Source organism: Oryza glaberrima, chromosome 5, assembly GCF_000147395.1.
Source record: "Oryza glaberrima chromosome 5, OglaRS2, whole genome shotgun sequence".
Classification (NCBI taxonomy): domain Eukaryota; kingdom Viridiplantae; phylum Streptophyta; class Magnoliopsida; order Poales; family Poaceae; genus Oryza; species Oryza glaberrima.
In genome coordinates, this window is record NC_068330.1 from 16,860,933 (window position 1) to 16,888,317 (window position 27,385).

The 27,385-nt window shown below is 47.2% G+C and overlaps 4 protein-coding genes across 4 annotated transcripts; 2 read left to right on the forward strand and 2 right to left on the reverse strand.

The window, feature by feature from the left end:
• Positions 1 to 4,905: 4,905 nt before the first annotated feature.
• Positions 4,906 to 6,277, forward strand: LOC127774593 (chitinase 9). The gene is made up of 2 exons (XM_052300862.1): positions 4,906 to 5,563; positions 5,656 to 6,277. The coding sequence occupies exons 1-2, from the start codon at positions 4,953 to 4,955 to the stop codon at positions 6,044 to 6,046; spliced, it is 1,002 nt and encodes a 333-aa protein (XP_052156822.1). The 5' UTR covers positions 4,906 to 4,952; the 3' UTR covers positions 6,047 to 6,277.
• Positions 6,278 to 15,514: 9,237 nt separating this feature from the next.
• On the forward strand, positions 15,515 to 17,114 carry LOC127774591 (chitinase 7). Its single transcript, XM_052300860.1, has 3 exons — positions 15,515 to 16,095; positions 16,181 to 16,313; positions 16,513 to 17,114. The coding sequence occupies exons 1-3, from the start codon at positions 15,603 to 15,605 to the stop codon at positions 16,907 to 16,909; spliced, it is 1,023 nt and encodes a 340-aa protein (XP_052156820.1). The 5' UTR covers positions 15,515 to 15,602; the 3' UTR covers positions 16,910 to 17,114.
• A 794-nt stretch (positions 17,115 to 17,908) lies between these two features.
• LOC127774596 (probable inactive receptor kinase At1g27190) lies at positions 17,909 to 19,479 on the reverse strand. Its single transcript, XM_052300864.1, has one exon. The coding sequence runs from the start codon at positions 19,390 to 19,392 to the stop codon at positions 18,625 to 18,627; it is 768 nt and encodes a 255-aa protein (XP_052156824.1). The 5' UTR covers positions 19,393 to 19,479; the 3' UTR covers positions 17,909 to 18,624.
• Positions 19,480 to 22,063: 2,584 nt separating this feature from the next.
• Positions 22,064 to 22,955, reverse strand: LOC127774220 (histone-binding protein MSI1 homolog). The gene is made up of 3 exons (XM_052300483.1): positions 22,879 to 22,955; positions 22,390 to 22,803; positions 22,064 to 22,067 (listed from the first exon to the last, which is right to left on the reverse strand). The coding sequence occupies exons 1-3, from the start codon at positions 22,953 to 22,955 to the stop codon at positions 22,064 to 22,066; spliced, it is 495 nt and encodes a 164-aa protein (XP_052156443.1).
• Between the last annotated feature and the right edge of the window lie 4,430 nt (positions 22,956 to 27,385).

The following is a 27,385-nucleotide window of genomic DNA, read 5'->3' on the forward strand; positions in this document are numbered from 1 at the left end:
CAATTACAATTCAATGAAAAATGGGTAGCCAAAATTGTGCTTTGCTGTTATCATCATATTCATAAATTCCTGATTTGTTAGTCAATGGATGCTAGTGAAAGACATGTCGAGTGACTGTACTCCGACTACGATATTTATAGTTATGGGGAAGTTGGAAACAAGGTATATACGAGAATGTATCAAGAAGACAAAGAACACAAATTTATACTAGTTCGGGTCCTCATGGAGAGTAATAACCTGCTCTAGTTTATATGTATATATGAATAGGAATACCACACAAACTACAAAAAAGGAGCAGATGTCTAGTCTAATCTACCGACTAGACGCTATCCAAAACAGCCCGACGAGATCTATTCGATGATTAGGGTGTTGGCTTGCTCTGGTTTGTGTCTTGATGTTTAACTCGACACCCCTTCTAGGAAAGTGCCTTGTATTTATAGCTTGTAACTTGAAGAACTAGGGAAAAAATACGGTCTAAGAGATCTTATCTTTCCTGACTAAAACTCTGACACCTTCTATTCCGGGAATATAATATTCTTGGAGATAAGCCATATCTTATTAATTAAATGACACCTACTCATATATTACTGGATATATGGTACAGTCATATTCCACGAACCCATGTATTGGAGGTGTGCCTTATCCTTGATTCTGACAAGACCACCATTGATTTGTGAAAGGACAGGTGACGAAAAGATGCATGCATCTTCTGGGAGAGAGGAATTGTAGAGCACATAGCTAAGTCCAGAGTTAACATTGATATTCTTCCTCCACAACATATCCCTTGTGTATAAACGATCCACCAGAAGAAGTCATGGAAAACTTTTAGCTTCATCATACACTTGCTCTTCCAGATGTAAGTGAGAGGTAAGTCCGGTTGGATATGAGCAAAAAAAGAGTGAATAAACTTATTTTGTTTCAAAGGTTGGACAATTCCATTTGTAACACCACTGATCATCTGAGTTGCCAAAGTTTTAGTTTGGAGACTAGGTCGTAGAATTTGCCATTCTTATACTGCTTGAGTGGATAGTGGTAGATAAAACAACTCATTAAGATTCTGATTATTATGAAAGCTGAAAACTGAAAGATCTTCATTTCTTGAATAAGGGGATAGAGTTTGAAAATGATCATCTAATGGGCTTCCATTTCAATTCCAATTGTCCTTCCAGAATGGAGCAATATCTCCACTTTGAATTTTTATAACTATAATTGCTCTGAAGAGTATCGTTAACCCGGAAAATGTCTTTCTACCATAATGATCCTTTTTCTTTTCAAGCTTGTGGGTAGATCTGCATTGTGGTAGTATTTGTTCCAAATGAGCTACCCAAGATTGTTTCAAAATCTCTCCAATTTAATTTTGAATGAAATTTGCTTTCACCATATCTTGGCTCGTTAGCTCATTAACAAAAATAGTCTCAAATGATAGTAAAATATATCAAACTATAAAAAGTTGATTTCGAGGAAAGGTCAATGGTCAAATCATTTTTCCCCACTCACCAAACAGATCACACTTTTATATATCCTTTTTGTGAAACAGAGGATTCCAAACATTAGAAGTTTGTACCTTGGCGAGCTCCTACAAAAATACAAAAAATATATATACAAATGTAATAGAATATAAATGAACCCACATAAATAAAAAAAGAAAAAGAAAGTCACAACATTTTTTTTTGCTAAAATTCTACTTTAAATTTAGGCTATCGTGTGGTTCAGTTTAATGCGTCAATTTCAGGCATTTTTTAATGTTGCTAACACTCGGCACTAGTACAGTTTGTTGATAACAAAGTGATCAATCAGTCCGCCGATTCACCTCTATCCCTCGCACGCACATTTTTGTTCTTATCGTAAGATTGATCTCGCGTGTATATCACCGCGCGCAACGTACGTTACTAATTGCCAGCAACACACGGTCGCTAATCACAATATATATTACATATATATATATGTTGTGTTCTATCTCGTTTTAGTTCATCCTAACCTTACCTACCCAATGATAGATATATAAGTCCTTGCATTGGCGTCCATTACCGGTTCATTGACTAAACACAGGGAAAAATATGTGTTTTTCGCCTGTGCAAAACATCAATCACTCCATTTTAATCATATCACTCCAGCCTCCGGGAAACGCATGCATTTGATAATCCGATTTAGTACGAGGCTACGAGCCTAGGAGAATGGCTTTACAGCAATGCCGCCTAATTAAGTACACGGTGGTGTGGAACACGAGCTAGCATCGCGTCAATTCTTTCTTCTGTTTGCTGATATGAAGGGAGTACCCACTCCCTCCCAATATAAATGGAACCAATATGAATGTAACCTAAAATAGATATGGTTAGGACTACAAATACAAACAGTCTGTTCCGATTCATAATCCTAAAATATATTATATCTGTCTTAAGTTATATATATTTATATTAGGAATTCGAAGGAGATATCTAGTACAAAGGAGCATCCATCCAGCAACAGGGACGCAGCCTCTGATGATGCAGCACCTAGCAATTGCACCTGCACGGCTCCACCGTCAGTCCAAAAAATAATCCTATGATGTGAAGATTTACTGTTAGTTCTTCATTGGTTTTTTAACACATCAACAGTGTGAGGAAGATATGACAGCTGAAGTGATGATCATCGAGTTTGTCCAGCAACGAGAAATATATCAACAGAGGATCAGTCGTTACGATTCACTGAAGGGACGCCGGATCATTGTAAGTGTAATCATCCTAGTAACAATTTATGGAAGTGACAGTCGAGGCTCCGATAATTGCCATTGCACAATGTGCCATACTGACGTGATAAAAAAATTGGTAGAATTGGCTTGGGTTATAGTTTGTATCGAATATGTTTACTCGATTATAAATTAGGAATTGGAGTTTTAACAGATATAAAAACAATAGTAAGTCAGACTATGGCTCTCTCTTAAATAGAGAGACACACCTATTGTAACCGTATAGTGCTAGTAAGATAAATAGGTGAGTGACGATTGGTCAGCAGCCTAGCCAGTAGATCTGTGATATGATGTAATTATATTATATTGGGTAGGAGCGCCCGTAATTAGTGTTATGGGGACATAGGTGTTTTAGCTGAACCTCATTAATAAATATTGTGCTTATCGGTATCAGCATCATATTAGGACCCTCTATAATGTTCTTCTGCGTTTGGTTACCGATGTGCTATGGGGTTGGTTTTATAACAAGTGGTACCAGAGCTTGTGGGAGATGCATATATAGAGGTACGAGAGATGAGTCCCACAACGAGAGATGAGTCCCACACCACAACACTTTGTATATGTTGTCTTGGGAGGGACATGATGCAAGGTTGGAGCACGGCAACGATTAACGGAAATTGTTCGGTGGAATCGAACACTTCTAGCAATGGTTTAACCATTCGATGGATACTTTTAATTGGGAGGCGACTGGACATGGTGCTCGATTTAAAGGCGGCGGACGCGATTGGCGATCCAATAAGTGAAGAAGAAGGCATGATAATTTGTTGGACTAAATTGATGGCGGTTAATCGAAAATTGGAGCGCGGGTGAAACCTTTCCTAAGGGAAAGGTGCCGACAACAGGACGAACTGCCGCAAAACTGATACACATGGGCATGGCAAGTACGGAACAATTAGAATGATGGGCGTAGGTCGGACTTAAATGCACAGATTGTTTGGATTGGGCACAGGGAAATGTGCATCCTGCTAGGGGCCATGACGTGCACATATGTGCATGTTGGGCCATCATTTGCGCATGCAGCACATGCATAACAATTAACATGGGGCATTACACGCATACGGCAGGGAAGCACAAACGTGTGGAGCCTCAGTTTGCACACACACACGCGCGTCCCTATGATCAGGCCGACAACGGAGATTGGAAGGCCGTACGTGCATGTTTGGTGTAGCTGGTCTCTTGGAGAGTTGGAGGTGCCGAGATCGCGGAGGACTCGATCTTGGCCGGGTTGGCGCGCTTGCGGTGCAGAGGCTACGGACTCGTCCGCTCGTGTCCTCTATCACAGCGCACGGGGCACGGAGAGCTGGATCGACTCAAAGTTCAACTCGAACACGAGAAGGGCCAGCGATCGATCGTTACTCCATGGTGTGATGTGAGTTCGATCATCGGCCTATACGATCAGCAAAGAACGGGATTGCAAATCATCAAGCAAATAGTACAAGGATTGTGAAATCATGGTTTAATAGAAAAAAAATAAAGCTTCCTATAAGTGAAATGAAGAAGTAATTTTGACATTAGTGCTAATAACAATCAATTGTACAGATTTTTTTGTAAAGTATATAAGGAGAAATTTGAATACCCTTAGAAAGGATGATTTTGGGCTCAAGAATGCTTGTTTTTACACAAATAATATCACAAAACACATAATATAGCTATGAAATCATAAGTTCCAAAAAATTGGGGTACAACTATAGCTCATGTTTCATTGGCGCACCCATGGTTTCTAAGGAACACCCGTAATCAGTGTCCCGAGATATAAATTTTAGCACAATCTCATTAGTAAATATCATATCTCGATGTGGTTAATTATCTTGGTGAATACTTATGACGTACTTTCGTGTTTAGTTACCGATGTTCTATAATAGCTCGCATGAGGTTGGAAGTAATCAGGCAACAAAATTAGTGTTCTTCAAGCAAGAATGGTTGTCAGTTTATCTCACTATGTGAAGATCGATCTGTGAAACTAAAATGAGACTTAACATTAACTCCAAATAGTTGCCCTTCATGATTGATGATGAGTCTAGCTACGTACTGTACTGCCCAGGCTGACAGCTGAGCGGTCACAATCAAACTAGCAATCACCACCAACTCCGTGCAGACGTGGACGAAGATGAAAAAACTCGAGCTCTCTAGCGAAGTCCATTCCGACTCGCCAGCCGTCTATAAAAGGCAGGCGTTACGCGCTATCGTCCCATCTCGAAATCAAGCACGAGGACTCCCAAGTCCAGCCATGAAAGCCACGACGACAGCAGTGGCCCTCCTCGTGGCCGCCGCGGCCATGGCGGCGCAGGTAGTCGCCGAGCAGTGTGGCTCGCAGGCCGGTGGGGCGCTGTGCCCGAACTGCCTCTGCTGCAGCTCCTACGGCTGGTGCGGCTCCACTTCCGACTACTGCGGCGAAGGCTGCCAGAGCCAGTGCGACGGCTGCGGCGGCGGAGGTGGCGGCGGGGGCGGCGGTGGAGGTGGAGGTGGGGGTGGCGGCGCGGTGGAGGCGGTCGTGTCGAAGGAGCTCTTCGAGCAGCTGCTGCTCCACCGCAACGACGCGGCGTGCCCCGCCAGAGGGTTCTACACCTACGACGCCTTCGTCACCGCCGCCGCCGCGTTCCCGGACTTCGCCGCGACGGGCGACGACAACGCGCGCAAGCGCGAGGTCGCCGCGTTCCTCGGGCAGACCTCCCACGAGACCACGGGCGGGTGGGCGACCGCGCCCGACGGCCCCTACTCGTGGGGCTACTGCTTCAAGGAGGAGATCGGCGCCACGGCCTCCTACTGCGTCCCCAGCGCCGAGTGGCCGTGCGCCCCGGACAAGAAGTACTTCGGCCGCGGCCCCATCCAACTCTCCTAGTAAGCACATCAAAGCTAGGTTCAATTTTTTTTTTATCAAATTCTCAGCGCGATAAGAATGGTTTTGAACTTTTGATCGATCGATCTCTCAGCAACTACAACTACGGGCCGGCGGGAGAGGCCATCGGCGAGGACCTCCTGAACAACCCGGAGCTGGTGGCGTCGGACCCGGTGGTGTCGTTCAAGACGGCGCTGTGGTTCTGGATGACGCCGCAGTCGCCGAAGCCGTCGTGCCACGACGTGATCACGGGGCAGTGGACGCCGAGCTCGGGGGACATCGCGGCCGGGCGGGTGCCGGGGTACGGCGTGATCACCAACATCATCAACGGCGGGTTGGAGTGCGGGTTCGGCCCCGACGACCGGGTGGCGAACCGGATCGGCTTCTACCAGCGCTACTGCGACGTGCTCGGCATTGGCTACGGGAGCAACCTCGACTGCTACGACCAGAGGCCGTTCAACAGCGGGTTGACGGCGGCGCAGTGAACAGCTAGTAGCTTCGCCGGCGGCGACTGGCTGGCGGTAAAATAAGAGTGCTTTGCCACTCACTCCCTGTACGTGTCGTCGTACAAGTACGTACTTACAACGTACTAGTATCGAGTCGAAGTATGGTGTGTCATAAACTTGTAACTGGGCTGAAACCGATATATATGCATGTGGCACAGTGTCAGTCCAATATTTCAGAATAAATAAATGGACAACAAAATTCTCTTTTAATCATGCAGAAAAACTTTCTTATATCGAAGAAGCACTTCTACATAAATCGTCGCTGGTGCCGGTTAGGAAAACTACTACAGAATCGGTTTTTGCAAACGGGCGAACACGATTTTTGTATGTGGTTGAGCCAGCCGCATGCGTGAAATCGTCTGCAAATATCACCATCTTTCCATGCGGCCAGGGCACCCGCATGCAAAAATCCGCGACCTGCCCCCGCTCCCGCCGCTGGCCGCCCCCGCTCCCGCCGCCGCCGCCAGCTCCCCGCTCCTGCCGCCCCCGATCACGATGGCCGCTCCCGTCTCCGGATCTGGGTGGGACGAGGCCTGCCGCCACCACCCGCATCGTCGTCGTCGTCGCCGGAGTCGGAGACGCCACCAGATCCACGCGAGGGAGGGCCCCCTGCGTCGGATCCGCACCGCCCAGCCATCGCTCGCTGCCATCCGCTGCCGCCGCTCAATCCCGGCGCCGGTTACTCACTCCCGCTGCCGCTGCTCGCTCCCATCCGCCGCCGCCGCCAGATCCGCGCGAGGGAGGGCCCTATGCACCGGATCCGCGCCGCCCGGCCGTCGCCCGCCGCCGCTCTCTCCCGGCGCCGGCGGCTCGCTCCTGCCGCCGCCGCTCGCTCCCATCCACCGCCACCGCTCGCTCCCGCCGCCTCCTCCTCGTCACGGCCCACGCCGCCCGCTGCTCAGCCGCGCCGCCCGCCGCCCGCTCTCATCTGCCGCCACCGCTCGCTCCCGCCGCCTCCTCCTCGTCGCAGCCCCCGCCGCCCGCCGCCCGCTCCTGCCACCTCCTCCTCGGCCGGGCGTAGATCGAGGAGAGAAAGAGAGAGAGTGAGAGAGAGGAAGAGAAAGAAAAATAGAGGGGGTGAGATATCAGAGAGAGGAGAGGAGAAGACATGAAAATTTTTGAAGTGGTGAGGAGGGAAAAAACTATTGATGTGAAGATATTTTTACATGTGGTCCACTTAAAATAGCCGCATGCAAAAATAAATTTTTACATGCGCCTCCTTAGGTGGACCGCATGCGAAAATAGTTATTAAAAATTAATTTAAAAATATGAGAAGTTCGAATCAAATTTTATGATATTAAATAAACTTATATGAAAATGTTGCCAAAAACAAAGTTGTAGAACTCGTTGAGATCTACCAATTTTCTTTTAGTCATTTGTTCATTCGAGTTTGATTGAACTATATAAAATTTGAATTTTAAAATATAAGAAATTCAAATAATTTTTCAGGTAGTAAATGATTTCAAATGGAAAAGTTGTCAAAAACAAAGTTGTATAACTTATCAAGATCTACAACTTTTATATTGGTCATTTTTCTATATGACTTTGTTTGAACAGTTTGAATATGAATTTTAAATTATGACAACTTCAAACAACATTTTCAAATACTAAATGATTTTAACTGAAAAAGTCGTCAATAACAAAGTTGTATAACTCATCAAGATCTATAACTTCTATTTTGGTTATTTCTTTATCTGACAAAGTGATTTGTAAGATTGTTCACAAAATATACATCTCTTAAAAACTATACATATTTTGTGAACAATTTTATAAATCACTTTGTCGGATGAAGAACTTATAGATCTTAATGAGTTATACAACTTTGTTATTGATGACTTTTTTAGATGAAATCATTTATTGCTTCAAAATATTATTTGAAATTTTGAAATTGAAATTTTTAATTGATAAAAAAAAGTCACAAGAAAAAATAGCCAATATAATACCAATAAGAACACGATAACATGATAGAGCATAATTTTAGAAACATTTAGAAAAAATATCATCCAATTTGAAGTTCATATGAGTGAGATACACTAGTTTCAAATTTTTCAATTTTTATTTTCACATATGGCTGCTTAAGTGGCCCGTATGAAAAAAATCAAATTTTCCATGCGGGCGCTTAAGTGAGCCGCATGCAAAAAATGAGCTCATTTTTGCATGCGGCCCTCTTAAGAGGCCCGTATGGGAAAATCGATTTTTCCATACGGGTCACTTAAGCAGCCGTATGGGAAAATGACCCTCAATTTTTGCAGACGCCACTAGTTATGGTCCGTTTGCAAAAATCATGGGGTCTCGTACAGAAAAATCACTTTTGTAGTAGTGGAACCCACAAAGGTGTCGGTTGAAAAACCAGCACCTTAGATGTCGGCACTATGTGGAGGAGAAATAGGAGCCGGTTTAGGAACCGGTACGTTTGAGGTTCCACGAATAAAAAAAAATCGTCTCGATTCGAACCGATGCATCAATCCGCTCTCCATCATCCTTATCAAACAAACACAATCAAAATCAACATTGAAATCATCCAATCACAAAAATAAAGAAAATTGCAAACACAAACACATGCCACCATCGCTGTCGTGGATCCGGCCACCCAATCGCCAAAACGTCAATCCGACTACCCCCACCGTCGTGGTGGCTTGTGGCGGAGAGGAGGCCACACAGGACCACGACGGAGAAGGCCGCGCCCCACCGCAGCGGAGAGGAGGAGAGCCGTCGGGGGAGAATTAGAGGAGGAGAGTTGCGTTGTAGGGAACCCGCCACCTCTCCTCCTGCCAGATTTGGCGAGGAGAGAGCTGCCATGGGGAGTCCGCTGTCGTTGCCCTGGGGAGCCGTCGCTGCCCGTGGGGTGTCTCAAGAGAGAGACCGAGAGAGAAGCGCCCAAAGAGAGGTAAAATAAAGAAGAGAGAGAGAGACCGCAAGTTGATAGAGGCGACCGCTCCTCCCCACTCCCCAGCCTTATCCTCTCGACTGCCTAGCCTTATCCTCTCGACCGCTCACCGCTCACAGCTCGGCTCATGGCTCAATTTTTATGGGTGTTGGTCTTTTAAAAAACCGGTACCTATATATATTATAGGTATCGCTTTTTAAATTGCTGGCACCTATGATAAATTAAAGGCGTTGGTTTTTAAAAAACCAACACCAATAGTATTGGGGTCGGTTTTTCTATAGAAGCGACACCTAAGTCGCTCAAATGTGTCGGTTTATCTTGGCTTTTTTTCGCTTACGCGCAAAAGGATTGCACGTTAATATATTAGAAGAAAAGAGTTTTAGTTACACAACGCAATCAATCAGACCGGCCTATGCCAGGGGAAGGGAGAAAAGGCAAAATAAAAAACCGAAGCTTAGAAAACTATGACGGCTAAACCCTAACTCTGAACAGTGGGAAGGGGCCGAGCCATACTACACTCCCCTGAAAGTGGCAACGCCAGCTTAAAAACCACATGTGGCCCTCGAGTGGATTGAATGTTTTTTTTTTTTTTTGGCTTTCGATGCCATGGAGGTGCGAAAAGGATTTATATGTATCGGTTTTAATAGTTCCGTCACCTAATCTATATGTGTTTTTTTTAAGTAGTGGAGTAAAATAACCAAGCGACCATACCGAGTAAGGATTATAAGTTCGCATATCTGAACTAATCATCTCCCTGCTCCGGCACAACGGAGATGAGAGCGCTACACATGATGATTGCACTATCTTATTCCATTTTAATCATATCATTCTGGGAAAAGCATGCATTTGATGATCCGATTTCGTACGAGGCTAGGAGCCTAGGAGAACGGCATTTCGGCAACGGCACGTACGCCGTCGCGTAATTAAGTGCACGGTGGTGTGGAACACGAGCTAACGTCGCGGCAATTATTTCCTCTGTTTGCTCTTGCTGATATGCAAGCGAGTAATACTCTCTCCGTCCCAAAATAAATAAAGTTTTAGCACTATTTATATCTAACATTTGACCGTTCGTCTTATTTGAAAAAAGATTATGATTAGTATTTTTATTGTTATTAGGTGATAAAACATGAATATTACTTTATATGTGACTAATTTTTTTAATATTTTTTATAAATTTTTCAAATAAGACGAATGGTCAAAACACTGAACACGAATATCTATAGCTGTACTTATTTTGAAACGGAGGTAATACAACAACTACTAGCATCCGGCAACAGGGACGTAACCTAGCTCTGATGATGCAGCACCTGCACCGCCAGTAGGAAAAAATAATCGTATGATGTGAAGCTTTACTGTTAGTTCGTACCAATTATCATCGTTTTTTAACACATCAGCAGTGGGAGGAAGATATGACAGCTGAAGTGATCATCAAGTTTGTCCAGTCACGAGAAATCAACAGACGCTCCCTTAAAAGAAAAAAAAAATCAACAGAGGCGTCGTTACGATTGGCTGAAGGCATGATCATCCTAACTAGTAGGTGATACCTAAGCTTTGCTGTGTGATTCACGGATAAGTATATATTAAATATTATAAAAATGATGAAAGTTGAAATGTTAAAAAAATAATATGAGAAAGATGATTTGACACATATTTGTTGATTTCTAAAATATATACTCCTTCCGTCCCACAAAATCATGAATCCTGGAGGGGGAGGTTTGTCAAAAAAACCGATCTGTGCACAGAAAAAGAGATTGTGGGCCATAGTAGATGGGAAACGAGCCAGTCACCTCTCTCTCCTATCATTTTGACCACAGAAACCTTATCTCCTCGGCTTTTCTCGTCTCGTTCTCTTCTCCCTAAATCGCATCGCTCTCTCTTCCCCCAAATCACGGCCAGATGCGACCTCCTGCCTCCACGCCTTCCTCCCCGCAAATCCCTCCCCTCTCCACGCCGCTCCCCCTCACTCCCTCCCTGCCTTCCTCCCCGCACATCCCTCCTGCTCAACGCGGCGGCGGCGGCTGGCGGGGGAGGCGACGAGCGGACGCTGGTGTTCTTGCGTACATGCGGCCTCGGCGGCAGCAGTGACAAGCGGACAAGGCATCGGCGGCGACAAGCGGGCGCGGCCTCATCGGCGGCAGCGGCGACGACAAGCGGACACGGTCTCGTCGGGGTTCTTGCTAGTTCATTCGTTGGGGTTGTTGCTAGTTCTTGTAGTATCTCTTTTTCTCTGTTCTTGGCTCTGTTCTTCATTGACAGCTGCGAGGCTCCACCAGTCCACCCCCCCACACCTCCTTCCGTTGTGTTGGAGGCTTTGCTATGCGGCGGCGGCGATGGAGCCTTGCATGCGTGTGGTATGCTGGTATGTGGCCGATACTTGCTTTGCATGCTGATGGATGTGGCTTGCTCGGATGCAGCTGTTATGGTGGAAGGGGATTGACGATGGGAAGGACAGCTACAAGGAAATTCATGCTTGTCTTTTTTTTACCGTTAATTAATGGTTGTACTTTGTACTTTGGTGAGGGCATACTAGTCTTTTGTCACTGTTGCTAAAGTCACCTCGGGCTTCTAGGAATCGTGATTTTATGGGACGGAGGGAGTATATTATAGATGATGTGTCATGCACTCATGCTTGCATGGGATTTAAAATATGCTAGAATTAGTAATTGCTAGTAAGTGAAGATGTGGCATGTTGTTTGCATAGGATTTTAAATGAGATAGAATAGTAATTGCTAGTGGGTGATGATGTGGCATGCTTGCATGTTGAGTTTTAGCTTCTAATAGTTGTTAGTGGGTATCAACTATATAGAAAGTATAGATTTATGGAACAGTGACAATCGAGGCTCAGATAATTGTCCTTGCGCAATGTGCCACGTGGACATGATGAAAAAATGATACGATACATAACCGGTTACGAATTAGAACTTAGAGTTGTAATAGGTATAAAACAATAGTTGAGTCGGATTTCGTCTTAGGGTCTCTCTTAAATAGAGAAACACACATGTTATAACCATGTGATGATAGTAGTATAAGTGAGGGTGACCGGCCTATGACCTTGCCAGTCGATAGTGGTAGATACCTTGTTACGCTGTAATTATGCTAGATTGGGAACTAGCGCACTTAATCAGTACTTCGGGGACGTAGACTTTGGTTGCACCCCATTAACAAATATTGACTCAGTCATTATTGTGTTTGGATCTTCTATGACGTTCTTTTGTGTTTGCTTGCATATATGATGTCGGGCTGATTTTATATCTAGTGGAACAGAGCCGGTAGTATATCCATGTATAGGTAACTAGCCGAGCTAGCTCGGCTCGTGAAAGCTTGGTGTAAGGGAAGCTCAGCTTGGCTTGGCTCGCTACAAACAACGAGTTAAAACTGTAGCTCGGATTGGCTCGTTAATGGGCTCGAGCCAACTCGAGCTGGCTCGCGAACCTGGCATCAAGTAAATCTTAAGTAGGGTCTAAGAGAAATCGAGCAACATTTTACCATATAGAATGTGTAATAAAGTGATATTTTTCTTTAACATGTCGTCACAACACATAAAATAGATAATATGACAATCAAAGTTATCATTTTCAACAAATAAATAGTAAGAAAAGGTGCAAAATTTTGTATGACTCTATTGTACTGAGCCAACGAAGCTCGCGAGCAGCTCGTGAGCCAGCTCGGGCTTGGCTCATTTTGGAAACGAGCTAGAAAGGATGCTTGGGATCGGCTCGTTTGGCTTTCGAGCCGAGCCGAGCTATGCGAGCCCGAACTAAGCCTGAGCTGAGCTAACGATCTCAAGCTTCTTGTCCATCCCTATCCATGTATAAAGGTACGAGGAAGGTGCCCCACATTGCAACTGTCGAAGAAGCGGGAATGAGGGTTCCCACTTCATCGGATGTCTCGTCGTTGGTCAGACATGACGTTCAACATTGATTGGAACTGGATGATCGGTGAAGTCGAACAGTCTAGGCGGGGTGGCTATTGACGCAAAATCCGTTCCAACACGCGAAGGCTAAGAGATTTGTTTGACTATAGTGCACGTCCTTAATATTGGGTTCAGGGCGTGCTAATTGGAAGTTGCTTCCCCTGAAGTATTTTTTCCCCTTGATTTTCCAACTGCGTGTGCAATTTTGACCATGATGCAAGCAAAGTGCAAACAAAGTGTATTAGAAACACATAATTTTCTGGTAGTTCGTTTTGGAAACAGGATTTGCTTCTTGTCTTCCAAATTGCCAACAGAACAGACAAACAAATGCAGATAATCGCTGCATGAGTTTGGGTTTGGCATGCATGATGCATCCATATGAACCTGAACATTCAGGACAAAAGAAGGGCAAATTGTGCCATTAATCTCAGAATCTAAAACAGGATTCAGATTGCAATCAGCTTACCGGTTCCCGTACGTTTGCATAATTGCATGTACCGACAAGTTCACCAATTTTGCGTACGCAGGGCGTGAGCCTGAATTTCATATCACTAGCCGAGGGGATCACCATGCATGCCAGGGTGTTCTTCCTGCACGGTAGCGTGTCGTCCGTCGCGTGGGTGTTCGTGTACCTGCGGTCGCCGGTGATGAGAGGCCAAGGCAGGAATGCAGGATGCGGCGCGCTCCGGTGAGTCATGCGGTGGTGGGGTTCGGAGAATAAAACTCCGAATCCCTTCGAATCTCTTGGCTACCGTGATTCGCGGCCTGCGCGGTCCAGACGAGCTGAACTGCGCCCTGATGCAGCGTAACGAGCGATGGCTAGTGACTAGAGTAGTGTGTCCACGTCCACCGACGTTGTTCAGGGATTTCGCACAACGCACATCGAACATTTTCAGGGACAAGGTGGCATCACCTTCACTCCTTCAGGCTCCAATGCTCCATGGGTGCAGCCATGCAACTCTAACCCTATACCACTATTCGGGAAATTCTGAATCTCTTCGGTAGTAATAAATTCTTTGATTAAAAAATGCGTAAGAAAGCTGCAGGTTATGCTTGTTTTGCTTATCCGTTAATTGACCTTTGGTTTGATCAGGGTCGCATCGTTGTTCTGAACTTCTGGTGCAGTTTGCCTGCATTGTTGCGCGCGGTTTTATTAGTTTTTTTTTTTTGAGGGGCAAAGGGCAGGAACTCTGCCAATTTCATTTCAGGAGAAAAGAGATAGAGTTTATACAATCATTTTATTAGTTAATTAGTTTCGTTAATAAGAACAGTTCATGTCAGTTTGAGTAATCGTGGGATCAGATTTTAGTTGATGCTGTTTTCTGGCCAATATGCATTTGCTTCATGTTGCTGTTCCTATCTGCTTGCTCAAGGATGCTAAAGTTGATATATCGGAGAAATGTTTAGTAGCAGGCTTAAGCCATGCCAAATTCAATCGTTATTCGTTAGTACTACACAAGTAAATAACGACGTCAAAGAGGGAGGTACATGAAATTCCTTATCTACCTACAAAGTAAAAAACCACATGAGAGAGACAAGTGTATGAATTCATATCTATCATACAAAGAGATCTAGGTTGCATTTCTTCATATAGATCCTGTCTCATCCTGGGTAGTTGTAACGCAAACTTTCCAACGAATCAAACCAGAGCACGGCTCGATCTGGCTGATGCATGTGTGATATCGAATCCCCGGAAACAAAGACGATCGTTTTCACTACTGTTCTATCTCTTCATCTAGTTTAATTAATGCCCTGTATATTCGATCGTGCATCCATGTATCAGTGGGCTCAGTTAAACAAAGCAGACGCAGGCATGCAGGAGATGAAAACGAGCAACGCACCCTCGTGCTGCCCGAAAGACAGTGTACTCTCCACACTGGCATGACTCATTTCTACGGGTGAAAACAGAGCGGATTCAGACGGATAATGGTCATACCATATCCTAAACCATATTTTTTAAGCGGATTCAGAGTGGGTGCGGATAGGATATAGATGCGCATGAGGAGCGGATTATTTCGGATGTCGGAAATGGTGTGGAATCAGTTCGAAAAAAGATTAAATTTATCGGATGTTACATGTGTATACAATCAATACAATATTAAGTTAGCAATGCAAGAAACAATAATACAATAATCAATCATCATACTAATTATGTGCTTAAGTGTTAAACAATATGAATACATAATGTCCATAATATAAAAATACAGCTACGCAAGTATGCCATGAGAAGGTGAAAGCCTCAGACTAAGAAATCTATGCTAATTGATAAATTAGTACATTGGATGGACCAATTTATGTTATATGCAATAGATAGAGTGGTTACATGTGTTGATAAATTCGAATTATCCGGCAAACGGCCAATCGGATAATCCGATAGAAATGTCGGATAATCTGCATCCACCGGATTTTAGAGATACCATATCCTCATCCGCATCCATATTATACTATCCTCATCCGCATTCATATCCGCCGGATTTCCAAAAACTCATACCATATCCTCGTTTCGAACGGATTCGGAGTGGATCGGATCTATCCGATCGGTTTTCACTCCTACTCATTTCACACAAGATGAGGCCATCACCTTGCATAACCGATTTTACACAAGCTAGATGAGGCCATGATCTCCTCTATATAAGAGGCCATGCAGTCTGTGGCTTCATCACTCACCAGCTACGTACACTCAACCAACACACCACTGAAAAGCAAGATTTTGTTGAAGAAATAAGCATCTTGCCATGATCGCAGCAAGGGCTGCAAACCTGCAGGTGGCCATGAAGGCCCTGGCGCTGGCCGTGCTGGCCCTCGCCTACGCCGCGGCGACGGCGCGCGCCGAGCAGTGCGGCAGGCAGGCCGGCGGCGCCCGGTGCCCCAACAGGCTCTGCTGCAGCAGGTGGGGGTGGTGCGGCCTCACCGACGACTACTGCAAGGGCGGCTGCCAGAGCCAGTGCCGCGTCTCCCGCGACGGCGGCGACGACGACGTCGCCGCGGTGCTGCTCACGGCGCCGGGCGGCGGCCGCGCCGGCGTGGCGTCCGTCGTGACGTCGGACCAGTTCGAGCGCATGCTGCCCCACCGCGACGACGCGGCGTGCCCCGCCCGCGGGTTCTACGCCTACCGCGCCTTCGTCGCCGCGGCCGGCGCGTTCCCGGCCTTCGCCGCCACGGGCGACGCCGACACCCGCAAGCGTGAGGTCGCCGCGTTCCTGGCCCAGACTTCCCACGCGACCTCTGGTAACGTAGTAACGTTTACTTGTCACGTTGGAACTCACGTATACGTACACATGTCTTATGCACGAGTGCGCATGTGTCCCTGCAGGTGGGCCCTACTCGTGGGGCTACTGCTACAAGGAGGTGAAGGGCGCGACGTCAGACTTCTGCGTGCCGAACGCGCGCTGGCCGTGCGCGCCCGGCAAGGCGTACCACGCCCGCGGACCCATGCAAATCGCATAGTAAGAGAACGCAAAGGAGCAAACCAAAACGTCCATATAAATGAACTTGCAAACAAAAAATCCACAAAATGGACGAACACTAGAAAAATCTTAAAATGCAACGGGATTTCATCCGTGAAACGTTCAATTTCGAGACTAGTACTATTTGGACTGAACAAATGACAAACTACTGGAATCTAATTTTCAAATTCAATTTCAGCAACTACAACTATGGGGCGGCCGGCGAGGCGATCGGCGCGGACCTGCTGGGCAACCCGGAGCTGGTGGCAACGGACCCGACGGTGGCGTTCAAGACGGCGCTGTGGTTGTGGATGACCGCGCGGTCGCCGAGCCAGCCGTCGCCGCACGCCGTCGTCACGGGGCAGTGGACTCCGACTCCCGCGGACAGCGCGGCCGGCCGCGCGCCAGGCTACGGGCTCACCACGAACATCCTCACCGGCGGGCTCCAGTGCGCCGGCGGCAACGGCGGCGCCGACCGGGTCGCGTTCTACAAGCGCTACTGCGACGTGCTCGGCGTCGGCTACGGGCCCAACCTGGACTGCTTCGGCCAGGCGCCGTTCGACGGCGACATCATGTCGGCGTCTGCGGCGAAGTAGACGTGTGCGCCGCCGTGCCGGCCCCGATCGATCGAATAAAATTGCGTGTGAGTACGCACTTCGCACGGTCGCTCTGCAGCCAGAGTGAGTGAGTTTGCTTTATGTATGTTTCGGTTTCGGGCGAGGAATTCTTCATGGATCTGTGAAAGCCCATATGTATGCATGGTCATGGCATGAATAAAGTAGTACTGATGATCTTCTCGAATACGGAATTATGGATCATGACTCACACGGTTAGGTATCAGTCGACGAAAAGCAATCTCACAAGAACGCATGCATATATATTTCATTGTCTCCTACAGCTTGTTCTTGCCAGCGACCGTCCAATATTATGGAAGAGCCGAAGAAGAGTGTAGCAACAATTAAACAGAAGACGGAGCCAATGGACGATGGACACTCTTCTCGTCGAGCCGCACTCCGCTTTTGACCTCGGTGTACTTCGTCTTTTGATAGATGTTAGTGTACTTATGTTGTTTTTTTTAAAGTATTTTTACAACCATTTTACATTGAATTTGACAAAACTATTACACGTAGAGATGAAAACAGTCGGAAACGGTCGGAAAAACCCTCTACCATTTCCATTTTCATTTTATTTTCTCGAAAATGGAATCGGAACGGTATACTCGGAAACGGTAACGATATCGGTAACGTCGGTATATCGGAAACGAAACCGTCGGAACGGGAATCTACCGATATTGGTCAGAAGTCGAAAATTCATGTCAGAAACAGCGAACTGTGGTATCATCCCACATTTAACTGTGGTATGTCTAAAAAAATACTCAAGGCTTAAGTTGTACATCTATTAAAATCATGCTTGCACATCAACAGAAAATCGTGCTCAAACACATCAAGGCTCAGGCGTTCCACATTCATCTGTACATGTAAAAAAATCATGCTCAAGCATTCAAGCTATACGCTTATACCTGGTGGACCTGGCAAACCTGGCAACAGTGGCAAACTCAATGTTCCTCTGTCTCTGTTGTTGCTTTCAGATGGATCCAGATGGATGCGGCGTTTTCCTCCGGCAGGCGCCATCTTGCTTCTCCGGCAAGGGACGCGGCGAGGCACAAGGATACGACGGCTAGAACTAGCAAGCGGCGGTGCGGCGGCGGCGGAGAGCTGTGCGAGAGTCACGAGGCGGCGGAGAGCTGTGCGAGAGTCACGAGATAGGGAGAGGATGAGAAGGAGAAGTGACACGCCGGCTGACGCCCTATGGGTTTTCTTCCCGGCCTAAATGCCTAATGGGCTGCTCCTGTCTTGCTCCTGCTAGCGAGGCCTAGCCGGCTTCCTTCTTCGGAATTTTGTCGGAAATTTGACGAAAATTACCGATAAAAAACGGTTACCGACAAAACGGTCGGAAAAAACCCCATCTCATTTCCGCTACCATTTCCGGAAGAGATTACCGTTTCTATTTCCGATACCAACAATTACCGATACTGACTGAAACGGTCGGTGCAAACCGGAAACGGTAACCGGAATTCTCAGAAATTTCCGTACCGTTTTCACCCCTAATTACACGAGGGGATGTTCCTCGAGGAATTAGAATCCTCTTCCAAGATTAACAGGCTTTGATTCGTATACGTTTACGTACGTACACGACCTGGCCGGTATACGTTACAAACCAACGCAGCATTGCAGTAACGAGACATATTCTATAAACAACGTCTCCTAAGTAGGTACTCATCCTAATTAAACCATGAACAACAAGATTAACCCTAACAACTGCGACCAGCGACCCGTCTAATGATGGAAGGACCGAAGAAGAGTGTGCCAACAAAACCGAAGACGAAGGCAATGGCGGCTGCAGCCTCCGGCCTTCCGAAGAGGACACCGAGGTTAAAACCGGAGTGTGGCTCGACGAGATCGGGGTTATCGGCGAAGGCGTCCGCGGAGAAAGAGGCCGCTAGCTTAGGCGGGATATCGCCGTCCAGGTTGTTGTTAGACAGGTCTAGCGACTTAAGGTGACCTAGGAGCACAAGGGAGGCGGGGATTTTGCCCGAAAGGGAATTCGCCGACAGCTTCAGCGAGTTGATGAACTTGCAGTTGGCCAGCTCTGCGGGAATTGGTCCGGAGAGCTGGTTGCCGGAGAGGTCGAGGTTGACGACGAAAGGGAGCCAGTCGCACAGTGCGGGAGGAATTTGTCCCCCCAGCCGGTTGGAGGAAAGGTCGAGGGTTGTGATGGCGGAGCAGAACTGGAGCTCAGAGGGGATAGCACCGGTGAGGCCAAAGCCAGAGAGCGAGAGAGCAATGATGCGAGACTCGTCGGGGCTCCAGCACGAAACTCCCGAGATCTCGCAAATGGCACCGGCGGAGGTGTTTGAGAAGGTCCAGGAGGCGAGGCGGCCATCCGGGTCGCCGAGGGATGTCTTGAGGCCCTCGAGACAGCGCACATCATCTTCTCGTGGTGTGCCGCTCTGTGGATGGACGGAGGTAGGGAGAGTCAAGGCCACAGTTAGGAGGAGGAGCTGGACGAGGTAAGGCATGGCACGGTGGTATATGCAAGTATGCAACCGATGAACCAAGCTAGAGCTCCGACTCCGAGCAAGTGAATATCAAATTACTGTTCTGTGTTAGCTTGCGATTTGCGAGCTACTCGCTACGGCTCGGATGTACGCTCGGTATTATAGGCAGAAACCATGACTTGATGACTACCTCCGTCACTCCGGCTTAAGAGAATCTCCGCGTGCAGGTCGCAGCTATCAGCCTATCAAATGGATACAAATCAATGGTCATACCGGAAAACAGAGCTGGGATAATCGTCGTACATCTTGGTTCCTTACCCTAATTTCTTTATTAGTGGGGAACTGGGGATACTGCAGAGATCTTGAAAAGTCGTGTGAATAAATGCGGTAAACACGCGGTCGACGACTGACCCCCGGAGTCGTTGCGTTCAACAACGTGCGTACTCAAGGGGTGTTTGGAAGAGAGCTCTCCAAAAATATAAGTCGGACAAATTTTTTGGTTTAGTACCTCTCTTCTAAACACCCCCTTGATAAACTAGCTTAGATTTACCTAACTTTTTTTTTCTTTGACCAAGATTTTGATAATGCTCCTTCCTGGGCGCTCGGGCTAGGAAAAATCGGACGCCCCCATCACATCTTTCCTGCTACACTGTCACTTGTCCCCACCACACATAACGTTGCAACAAATTACCTATATATTTTCTAAACCCTTTATTAAGGGAATTGGTTTTATTTTTTTCACAGAAAATATTTCACCTAGTGTACTCACAATGTTTCACTATGTATAGATCTAATGTTGCAGTGAATTAAAATATTCTTTTGCAACAAATCACCCACATATTTTAAAAACTCTCTATTAAGGGAATTTGGTTTACTTCTTTTTCCACCAAAAATGTTTTACCTAATGTACTCATAATGTTTCACTATGTATAGATCTAATGTTACAGTGAAGTGAAATTTTCTTTTGCATTCTTTCGCTATTTGCTGAAACATTCTTTTTATATAAGGTGAAACAACATCCGATTTAAACGAGTGAAACATTTTCGATCAACTTAGTGAAACAATTCCGATATATCTAGTGGAACATCGTGCAACATTTAAAAATAATTCAATAGTAAGCTAATAAAATTTCGTCAGAATATATTCATGTGTGGTCTTGTTTTGAAGATTTAATTGCAACGAAATTAATGTTGCAGTCAAATTATGATTTGGATAAGTAATTTAAGAGAAAAATCAGTTTAACGTAGATTTGCATGTAAATCGGGCGCTGACGTCAGCGCCCGATTTTTCTCCAAACCGATCAGACGCCCGACCCGTAGACTCATCCCTAAGATTTACCTGACCCTCATCATGTAATTAACCAAGAGAGAACCAAACATACACAAGAGTGAAAAAGACTTTGCATGCAGTAGTCACACACTCACACGCTGACACATGGCGTGCTCGGTTAGGCCAGTAGCAATGCAAGCTACTCACTTGAGGAACCTAAAATGCCACGTAGGCTAAAAAGCACCGTGTCCAAGTTTTGATTCCCCCACAGTGCAAATGGCCTCATGGGTGACTTTGATTTTCCGTTTCAGCCCCTATCACTTTTGATTTCAGCCCTCATATTTTGATCAATTTACAAATAAGTATAAATTTTACATTTAACACCTTACAATGGAGAAAATAATACAAAACCTCAACCCTAACCAGGCACCCACACTACCCCTCTCCACTTTCCCCGCCCACACAACCCATCCAAAGCTTCACCGGCGACGCCGCCGCCTCCGGCCTCTCCCCACCTCGGTGACGAACTCCGCAGCCGGCGGCCTCTCCCCTCTCCCCCCACCTCGACGATGAACACCGGGCCGCCAGATGTCGAGGAGATCGACGCGGTGGCGTGGATCCGGAGCGCCGGCGATCGAGGAGGCCGAGGCGGCAGCGTGGATCCGGAGCAACGGCGGTTGAGGAGGCCGACGCGACGGCCTGAATCCGGAGCGGCGGCACGGATCTGGAGGGTGTCGACGATGACGACTCAACAGCGGCGGCACGGCAGCGCGGATCTGGAGGACGTCGACGACAGTGGCACGACAGCGCGGATCTGGAGGACGTCGACAATGGCAGCAGCACGGCGGCGACCCCAGCTCTGATCTCCTTCCACGCCCGGCGTGGTCGTCCTCGCTTAGAGACCGCGACCGACGACATCTCCCTGCCACTGTCGTCGCACTTCTCTTCCGGCCGTCCTCTGGCTTCTCCCCTTCCTCACCGGAGGCCGGACTCGGTAGTGTGGCCGGCGAGCTACAAGCCCGTGCGAATCGCGTGGATGCTGACGACCAACGACGGAAATCAGATTGGGGAAGAATGGTGAGGATTGGGGAGGGGACCGCAGAGCGCAGGGGCGCACGGTTTCTCTTTTGGGCGTAAGGAAACCGGATCCTAGCTAGGACGTACAAAACCTTGCAAAGACACGGGGCCCACTGCTTTTTCTCCTCCACATTAGATTTTGGCCTAGCTGGAGAACTAGGTAACACTCCAACTCACTGCATTATGAAGGGCCTTATATCTCGCATGCCTGGCGTGACTCAAAGCGGAAACGCTAATTAGCGCATACGCGCTAGCTTTCTTACTACCGCATGGTTTGGCCCAGAGGCCCAGCTCGTCCTGTATTGTCGCGTGAGCAGGCAAGTGCCCATGAGGCTGACTCCGCATGCTACCTGTTGGAAAAAGTACACCGAAGGTCCCTCAACTTGTCATCGGGATAAAAAAACGTCCTTAAACAACAAAACCAGATATGCGAGGTCCCTTAACTATGTAAAATCGGTCACTCGAGGTCCTTCGGTGGTTTTGACCCCGGTTTTGGTCTACGTGGCGGCTGAGTTAGTGTGGGACCCACGTGGGCCCCACATGTCAAGTGTCCACGTCAGCCTTCTTTCCCTCTTTCCCCTCTTCTCTCCCTTCCTCATCTATCTCTGTCTGTCTGTCTCTCTCTCTCTCTCCCTCCCTCCCTTCATCATCTTCGTCAACGTCGCGGCGAACCCGCGGCTTGGCGAGCCCGCGCTCTGGCGGGTCGGCACGTCGGCGGTGGTGGTGGACCGGCTGGTGAAGATGCTCACCTGGAACGGCGCCGTACTCTGAGCTGGTGCCAGCCCATACCCCTCCGCTTCATGCCCCCTGAGCACCACATTGGCGCTGCTCTTCTCGCCGTCGTCGCCAAGATGGTACACATGCACCTCATCCACACAGGTCTTGGTAGCCACCATGTACCGCCTCTGCGGCATGCAGCGGGCACGGTTGACCTCGCCCTTGTGCGGCACCGAGCGGGAGATGGACACGGACGAGGCTGGGACGGCACCGCCCGCCGCCGTGGCCCCCGCCGCTAGGCGGGGCAGAAGCGGGAGGGTAGCGTCGGCGAGCAAGAGGTGTTTGGGCGTCTCGTCGGAGGTGTGGGTTCTGAGGATGAGGCGGTGGGAAAGGGTGGAGTCCGGTGACCGGGAATGGGAGGGGAGCCACTAAACGGTGAGCTACGGCCACTTGAGCAGCTGGGACATGACGAGGTCGTAGAGCACCGGCGCGTTCTTCTTCCAGCTCTGGTGCTCCTCCATCTCCTCCGCGGACGACCTCGCCGCCGGTGGTGGCGGTGACGTTGAGGAGGTTGGAGATCGAGACGGCGGAGGCGTAGAGCGGTAGGGAGGACCGGAACACGAGGTAGGCGTCGCAGGGCCCCGCGGCGGCGGAGGAGGTGACGTCGTACTCCTACTGCGCCCGAGGCAGCGGTCGATGGCCCTCGCCCGCGCCGCGCCGCGACGGTGAGGAGGACAAGGAAAAGGATGAGCGCGAGCATGGCACCGCCGCCACCACCACTCAGCCCCGCCGTCCAGCCGCCGACGCCTTTGTTGCCGCTCTGCCATTGGCAAGATTCAACGCGGGAGATTCACACGATGCCCGTCGTTTCAGGCTGTTTGAGCCGACGTTGTTTCGGGCGGCCGGCCGCCGGACCTCCTCCTCTCCCCTCCCCCTAGCAGCCTCCTCCTCACAGCACCGCCCGTCGCTGGCCTGAGAAAAGTGAAAGAGAGAGAAATGGAGAAGAGGGGGGAATAAGAGAGAGGAGATGAGGTGGCATCCTGACATATGGGGCCCACATGGGTCCCACGCTGATTCAGCCGCCACGTAGACCAAAACCGGGGCCAAAACCGCCAAAGGATCTCGAGTGACTGGTTTTATATAGTTAAAGTACCCTTGTATATTTGGTTTTGTGGTTCAAGGATGATTTTGTATCCCGATGACAAGTTGAGGGACCTTCGGTGTACTTTTTCCGCTACCTGTTCCAATGAAGCCATGTGGTCTTTCTTGGCCCACAACTCTTGTATACATCTTTTTTTTCTAATCAAGTGATTTGATTGTGCATTTCTTTTAAAAGTTAAACATGTACAATTTGTTATAATAAAAAATGATAACATTAGTACAAACTTCTTAAATTTTAGTTGAAACTGAAATATTTTTCATTTCAAAATTTGAGTTGAAAGGTTTTTAAATTTTAACTTGAAAGATTCAAATTCGACTTGAAATTTTTCATAATTTGAGTTGAAAGTTTGAAATTTTGAGTTGAAAGTTTTTTAAACCACTTTTTTAATCAAGAGTTAGTAGTTTTTAAATTTAAGTTGAAAGTTTAAAATTTTGAGTTAAAAGTTTTTTATTTAAATTTGACTTTCAACTTAAACTTTAATCAGAAAACTTAAAATTTGAAACTTCCATCTCACTTGGTTATTTATTATTTTATTATGAGAAAATTTTTAGACTCATCATTAACGCTAAGCGTGACTAGTGCTTGTCGACGTTTGATGTTACGACTACGGTATTTGGACAGTATGGGGATCGTTGGTACTAGGATATACGCAAGACTGAGGTAAAAAAGACGGAGACGAGGATTTTTATACAGGTTCGGGCCCCTGAATTGTCAGGTAATAACCCTACATCCTGTTGGCCGGAGCCGATATTGCTCTTATTCATGATAATCACACCAATACACTATTTGGGGTAGCATATCTAACTGTTGTCGACATGGCGGTCTGACGATCTGACTCGTAGTCAACAAAAGGGTAGCCTTTCTCCTTGAATCCGTGCCCGGCGAGATCAGAGATAGCGCTTTCGTCTCTCCTGACGGTATCCGGAGACACCTAGGGTACTAGCCGTGCTTATCCCTGAAGTCGATATCCGGCGGCGTGTCTTGGCGTATGTAGGCTTCTATGCTGATTGTGTTGGGTGTTGATTGTCTCGTGTCCCCTCTCCTCCTAGGGGGGTTTGTATTTATACCCATAGGTGTCTCCTTGTCCAAGTAAAACTAGGGAATCCAATATGGATACAATCCGAGTAGTCCTTGTCGTTTCCATGTAGAACTATGGTTGTCTTTCCTTATCCGGAACTCCTCCCATATCCGAAGGTTGCTTCCGTATAGGACATGGTATATGGTGGGTCCTGCCGAGATTTAGTCAACTACTATTAGGTATGTGGTATCTATAACCCTGACAGTAGCCCCGACTTCGATGCAAATGAACGAGTTCATATTCTCAACCACAGACTTTGGAGAAACTGTTATCGAGCTCACGTAACCGTTCTCGGTGAGTTTAGAGATAACGTTAGACTTCCTTTATCAGCCTCGTGCGGGCACCGAAAGGGTTTGTCTAAATCAATCTCTGATGTCGACCGAGAAAGTACAGAGCGTACGACTAAGTCTCCCGTCTTGCTGTAATCGAGAATTTGGATTGAAGTCAAGAAATTTTATCTTGACGGGTACACCATTTCTTCATTCTGTATTCCTTGTCGAGATCCAGCAACTATTCTCGAGCGATCGAGAAGGCGTAGAGTCTGCGATGGAGCCTTGTCGACATTTGTCGTACTCGCCTTAGTCGATCTTGGTGTACAACCATAGAGACATGGAGCCTTCGTCATTGTCGAATAGAATTTTCTTGAAATCAATACTCAGAAAAGAATATTAGATAGAAATAGCCCCCGAGCGAACGCTCAAAGGGTAACATGTTATAATATAACATACTAGTGAATTGAATGTACAGACTAGTGTTTTGTATATGAGCGTCTTCTCTATTACCGACTCCGATCAGTCAGTTTGTGGAGTCATACACTCTCCCTAGCCCCCAGCCTTGTCGTCGGAGAATCGTTCTCGGATGATAAGGTTCTTGGACCTTTGACCTGCCTCGGTTGAACAAGCACTGATCCTAGCCCCAAGCCGTGAAGTTGGAAAATCCATTTCCGATTACACAGCTTGGTTAATACGTACAGCGAGAACTATTACACGACCAGATTTACATGGTCTTTCGTCTCTGAAGGATCCGACAAGGCCTTATCGGCTCTGGGCGTCCCCAGCCGAAGTTCCCTTAGGTTCCTCGAAGGCCTTGTCAAGACGGCGTAAAGGGACATTAGGATAGGTTTCAACGCTAGGTGTCATCTAGGTAAGGGATCTCTAGGTAAAACACTTGGCGATCTTATGCTCCTGATATCAACTTTGTTGAAGCAGGGGTAATGGGAGAATCGCTACACCTCTGGTCGAGGACCAGACAGTAGTCGTAACTCGACCACTTGGGAGAAACGCTATACCGCTGGTCGAGGACCAGGCAGTAGTCGTAACTCGACCACTTGGGAGAAACGCTACACCGCTGGTCGAGGACCAGGCAGTAGTCGTAACTTGACCACTTGAAGTGGAAACAATGGGAGAAACGCTGCATCGCTGGTCGAGGACCAGGCAGTAGTCGTAACTCGACCACTTGAAGTGGAAACAGTGGGAGAAACACTACATCGCTGGTCGAGGACCAGGCAGTAGTCGTAACTCGACCACTTGAAGTGGAAACAGTGGGAGAAACGCTACATCGCTGGTCGAGGACCGGGCAGTAGTCGTAACTCGACCACTTGAAGTGGAAGTAGTGGGAGAAACGCTACATCGCTGGTCGAGGACCAGGCAATAGTCGTAACTCGACCACTTAAAGTGGAAGTAGTGGGAGAAACGCTACATCGCTGGTCGAGGACCAAACAGTAGTCGTAACTCGACCACTTAAAGTGGAAGTAGTGGGAGAAACACTTCGCTGGTCGAGGACCAGGCAGTAGTCGTAACTCGACCACTTTAAGTAGAAACAGTGGGAGAAACGCTACATCGCTACGTTTTACTGGTTCGAGAACCAGAAGTAGGAGTCTCTTAATCACCTATAGGGGCGCTAAAGTTGGTTTATTACATGTGCATATCATGTGGCCAGCATGACTCACATACCCAACTTATAGCATATCCGGATGTCCGCTCGCAATCATATCGGGTGATCAAACCGACAGCATTTGCGAGGAATTATCCGTTAACAATCTTTTCTCGAGTAGTCCAGCCATGGCTGGTGCTATGAGATAGGTCGTCGGTCTTCGTTGGTAAGTTGGGCGTGACGACTCCGTATTTGTCGAGAATGTTCTCGATAGTGGGGGTACTCAACCACAACCTACTCGAGTGCTCAAATGTTCCTGAAAAATATTTTTTAGAAGGCAAGACATATAGCAGAGAATATCGAGTATGTACTCAAAAACTGCATAGATCTTCTAGTATTATCAGGATATAACGAGCAGATGTAAATATCAGGCATTATGTAAACCGTAAGCAAGCATGATTTATACGGAAGAAAATAGAGCGAGCCCCCAGCATTAAACCGTAGTCGATTTAACATCGGGGACACTCGCGCAATAGATATTGTATAAAAAACATGCTCTAGGTAAACATAATAAATTATAGATCTGACAATGTTGTATGATCTGAATAGGTACGATAAATTGCAAATTAAATATTGCGTACCTTTGTAGATACATGCCGAACGTATCTACGAAATTAGTAGATCAATTTGAAAAACCAATCTACCAATTACCTTCTTGCGTATTCGTTCGACATCATATGATTTGACATCTTTTGGTACGCCGCGTATCTTGAGGCTTGGATGATCTCGATAGACCAAGTTGTCGATGACGACGATGGTTCCGATCTAGTCGGAAGATG

What these genes read in the sequence shown, in the direction of transcription:
- LOC127774220 (XM_052300483.1), bottom strand. Translation starts at nt 22,955, where the DNA reads ATGGAGGAGCACCAGAGCTGGAAGAAGAACGCGCCGGTGCTCTACGAC. An exon ending in TCCCAGCTGCTCAAGTGGCC is followed by an intron (nt 22,804 to 22,878) that starts GTAGCTCACCGT and finishes CCTCATCCTCAG; the next exon opens with AACCCACACCTCCGACGAGA.
- LOC127774593 (XM_052300862.1), top strand. Translation starts at nt 4,953, where the DNA reads ATGAAAGCCACGACGACAGCAGTGGCCCTCCTCGTGGCCGCCGCGGCC. An exon ending in GGCCCCATCCAACTCTCCTA is followed by an intron (nt 5,564 to 5,655) that starts GTAAGCACATCA and finishes TCGATCTCTCAG; the next exon opens with CAACTACAACTACGGGCCGG.
- LOC127774591 (XM_052300860.1), top strand. Translation starts at nt 15,603, where the DNA reads ATGATCGCAGCAAGGGCTGCAAACCTGCAGGTGGCCATGAAGGCCCTG. An exon ending in GACTTCCCACGCGACCTCTG is followed by an intron (nt 16,096 to 16,180) that starts GTAACGTAGTAA and finishes GTGTCCCTGCAG; the next exon opens with GTGGGCCCTACTCGTGGGGC. An exon ending in GGACCCATGCAAATCGCATA is followed by an intron (nt 16,314 to 16,512) that starts GTAAGAGAACGC and finishes ATTCAATTTCAG; the next exon opens with CAACTACAACTATGGGGCGG.
- LOC127774596 (XM_052300864.1), bottom strand. Translation starts at nt 19,392, where the DNA reads ATGCCTTACCTCGTCCAGCTCCTCCTCCTAACTGTGGCCTTGACTCTC.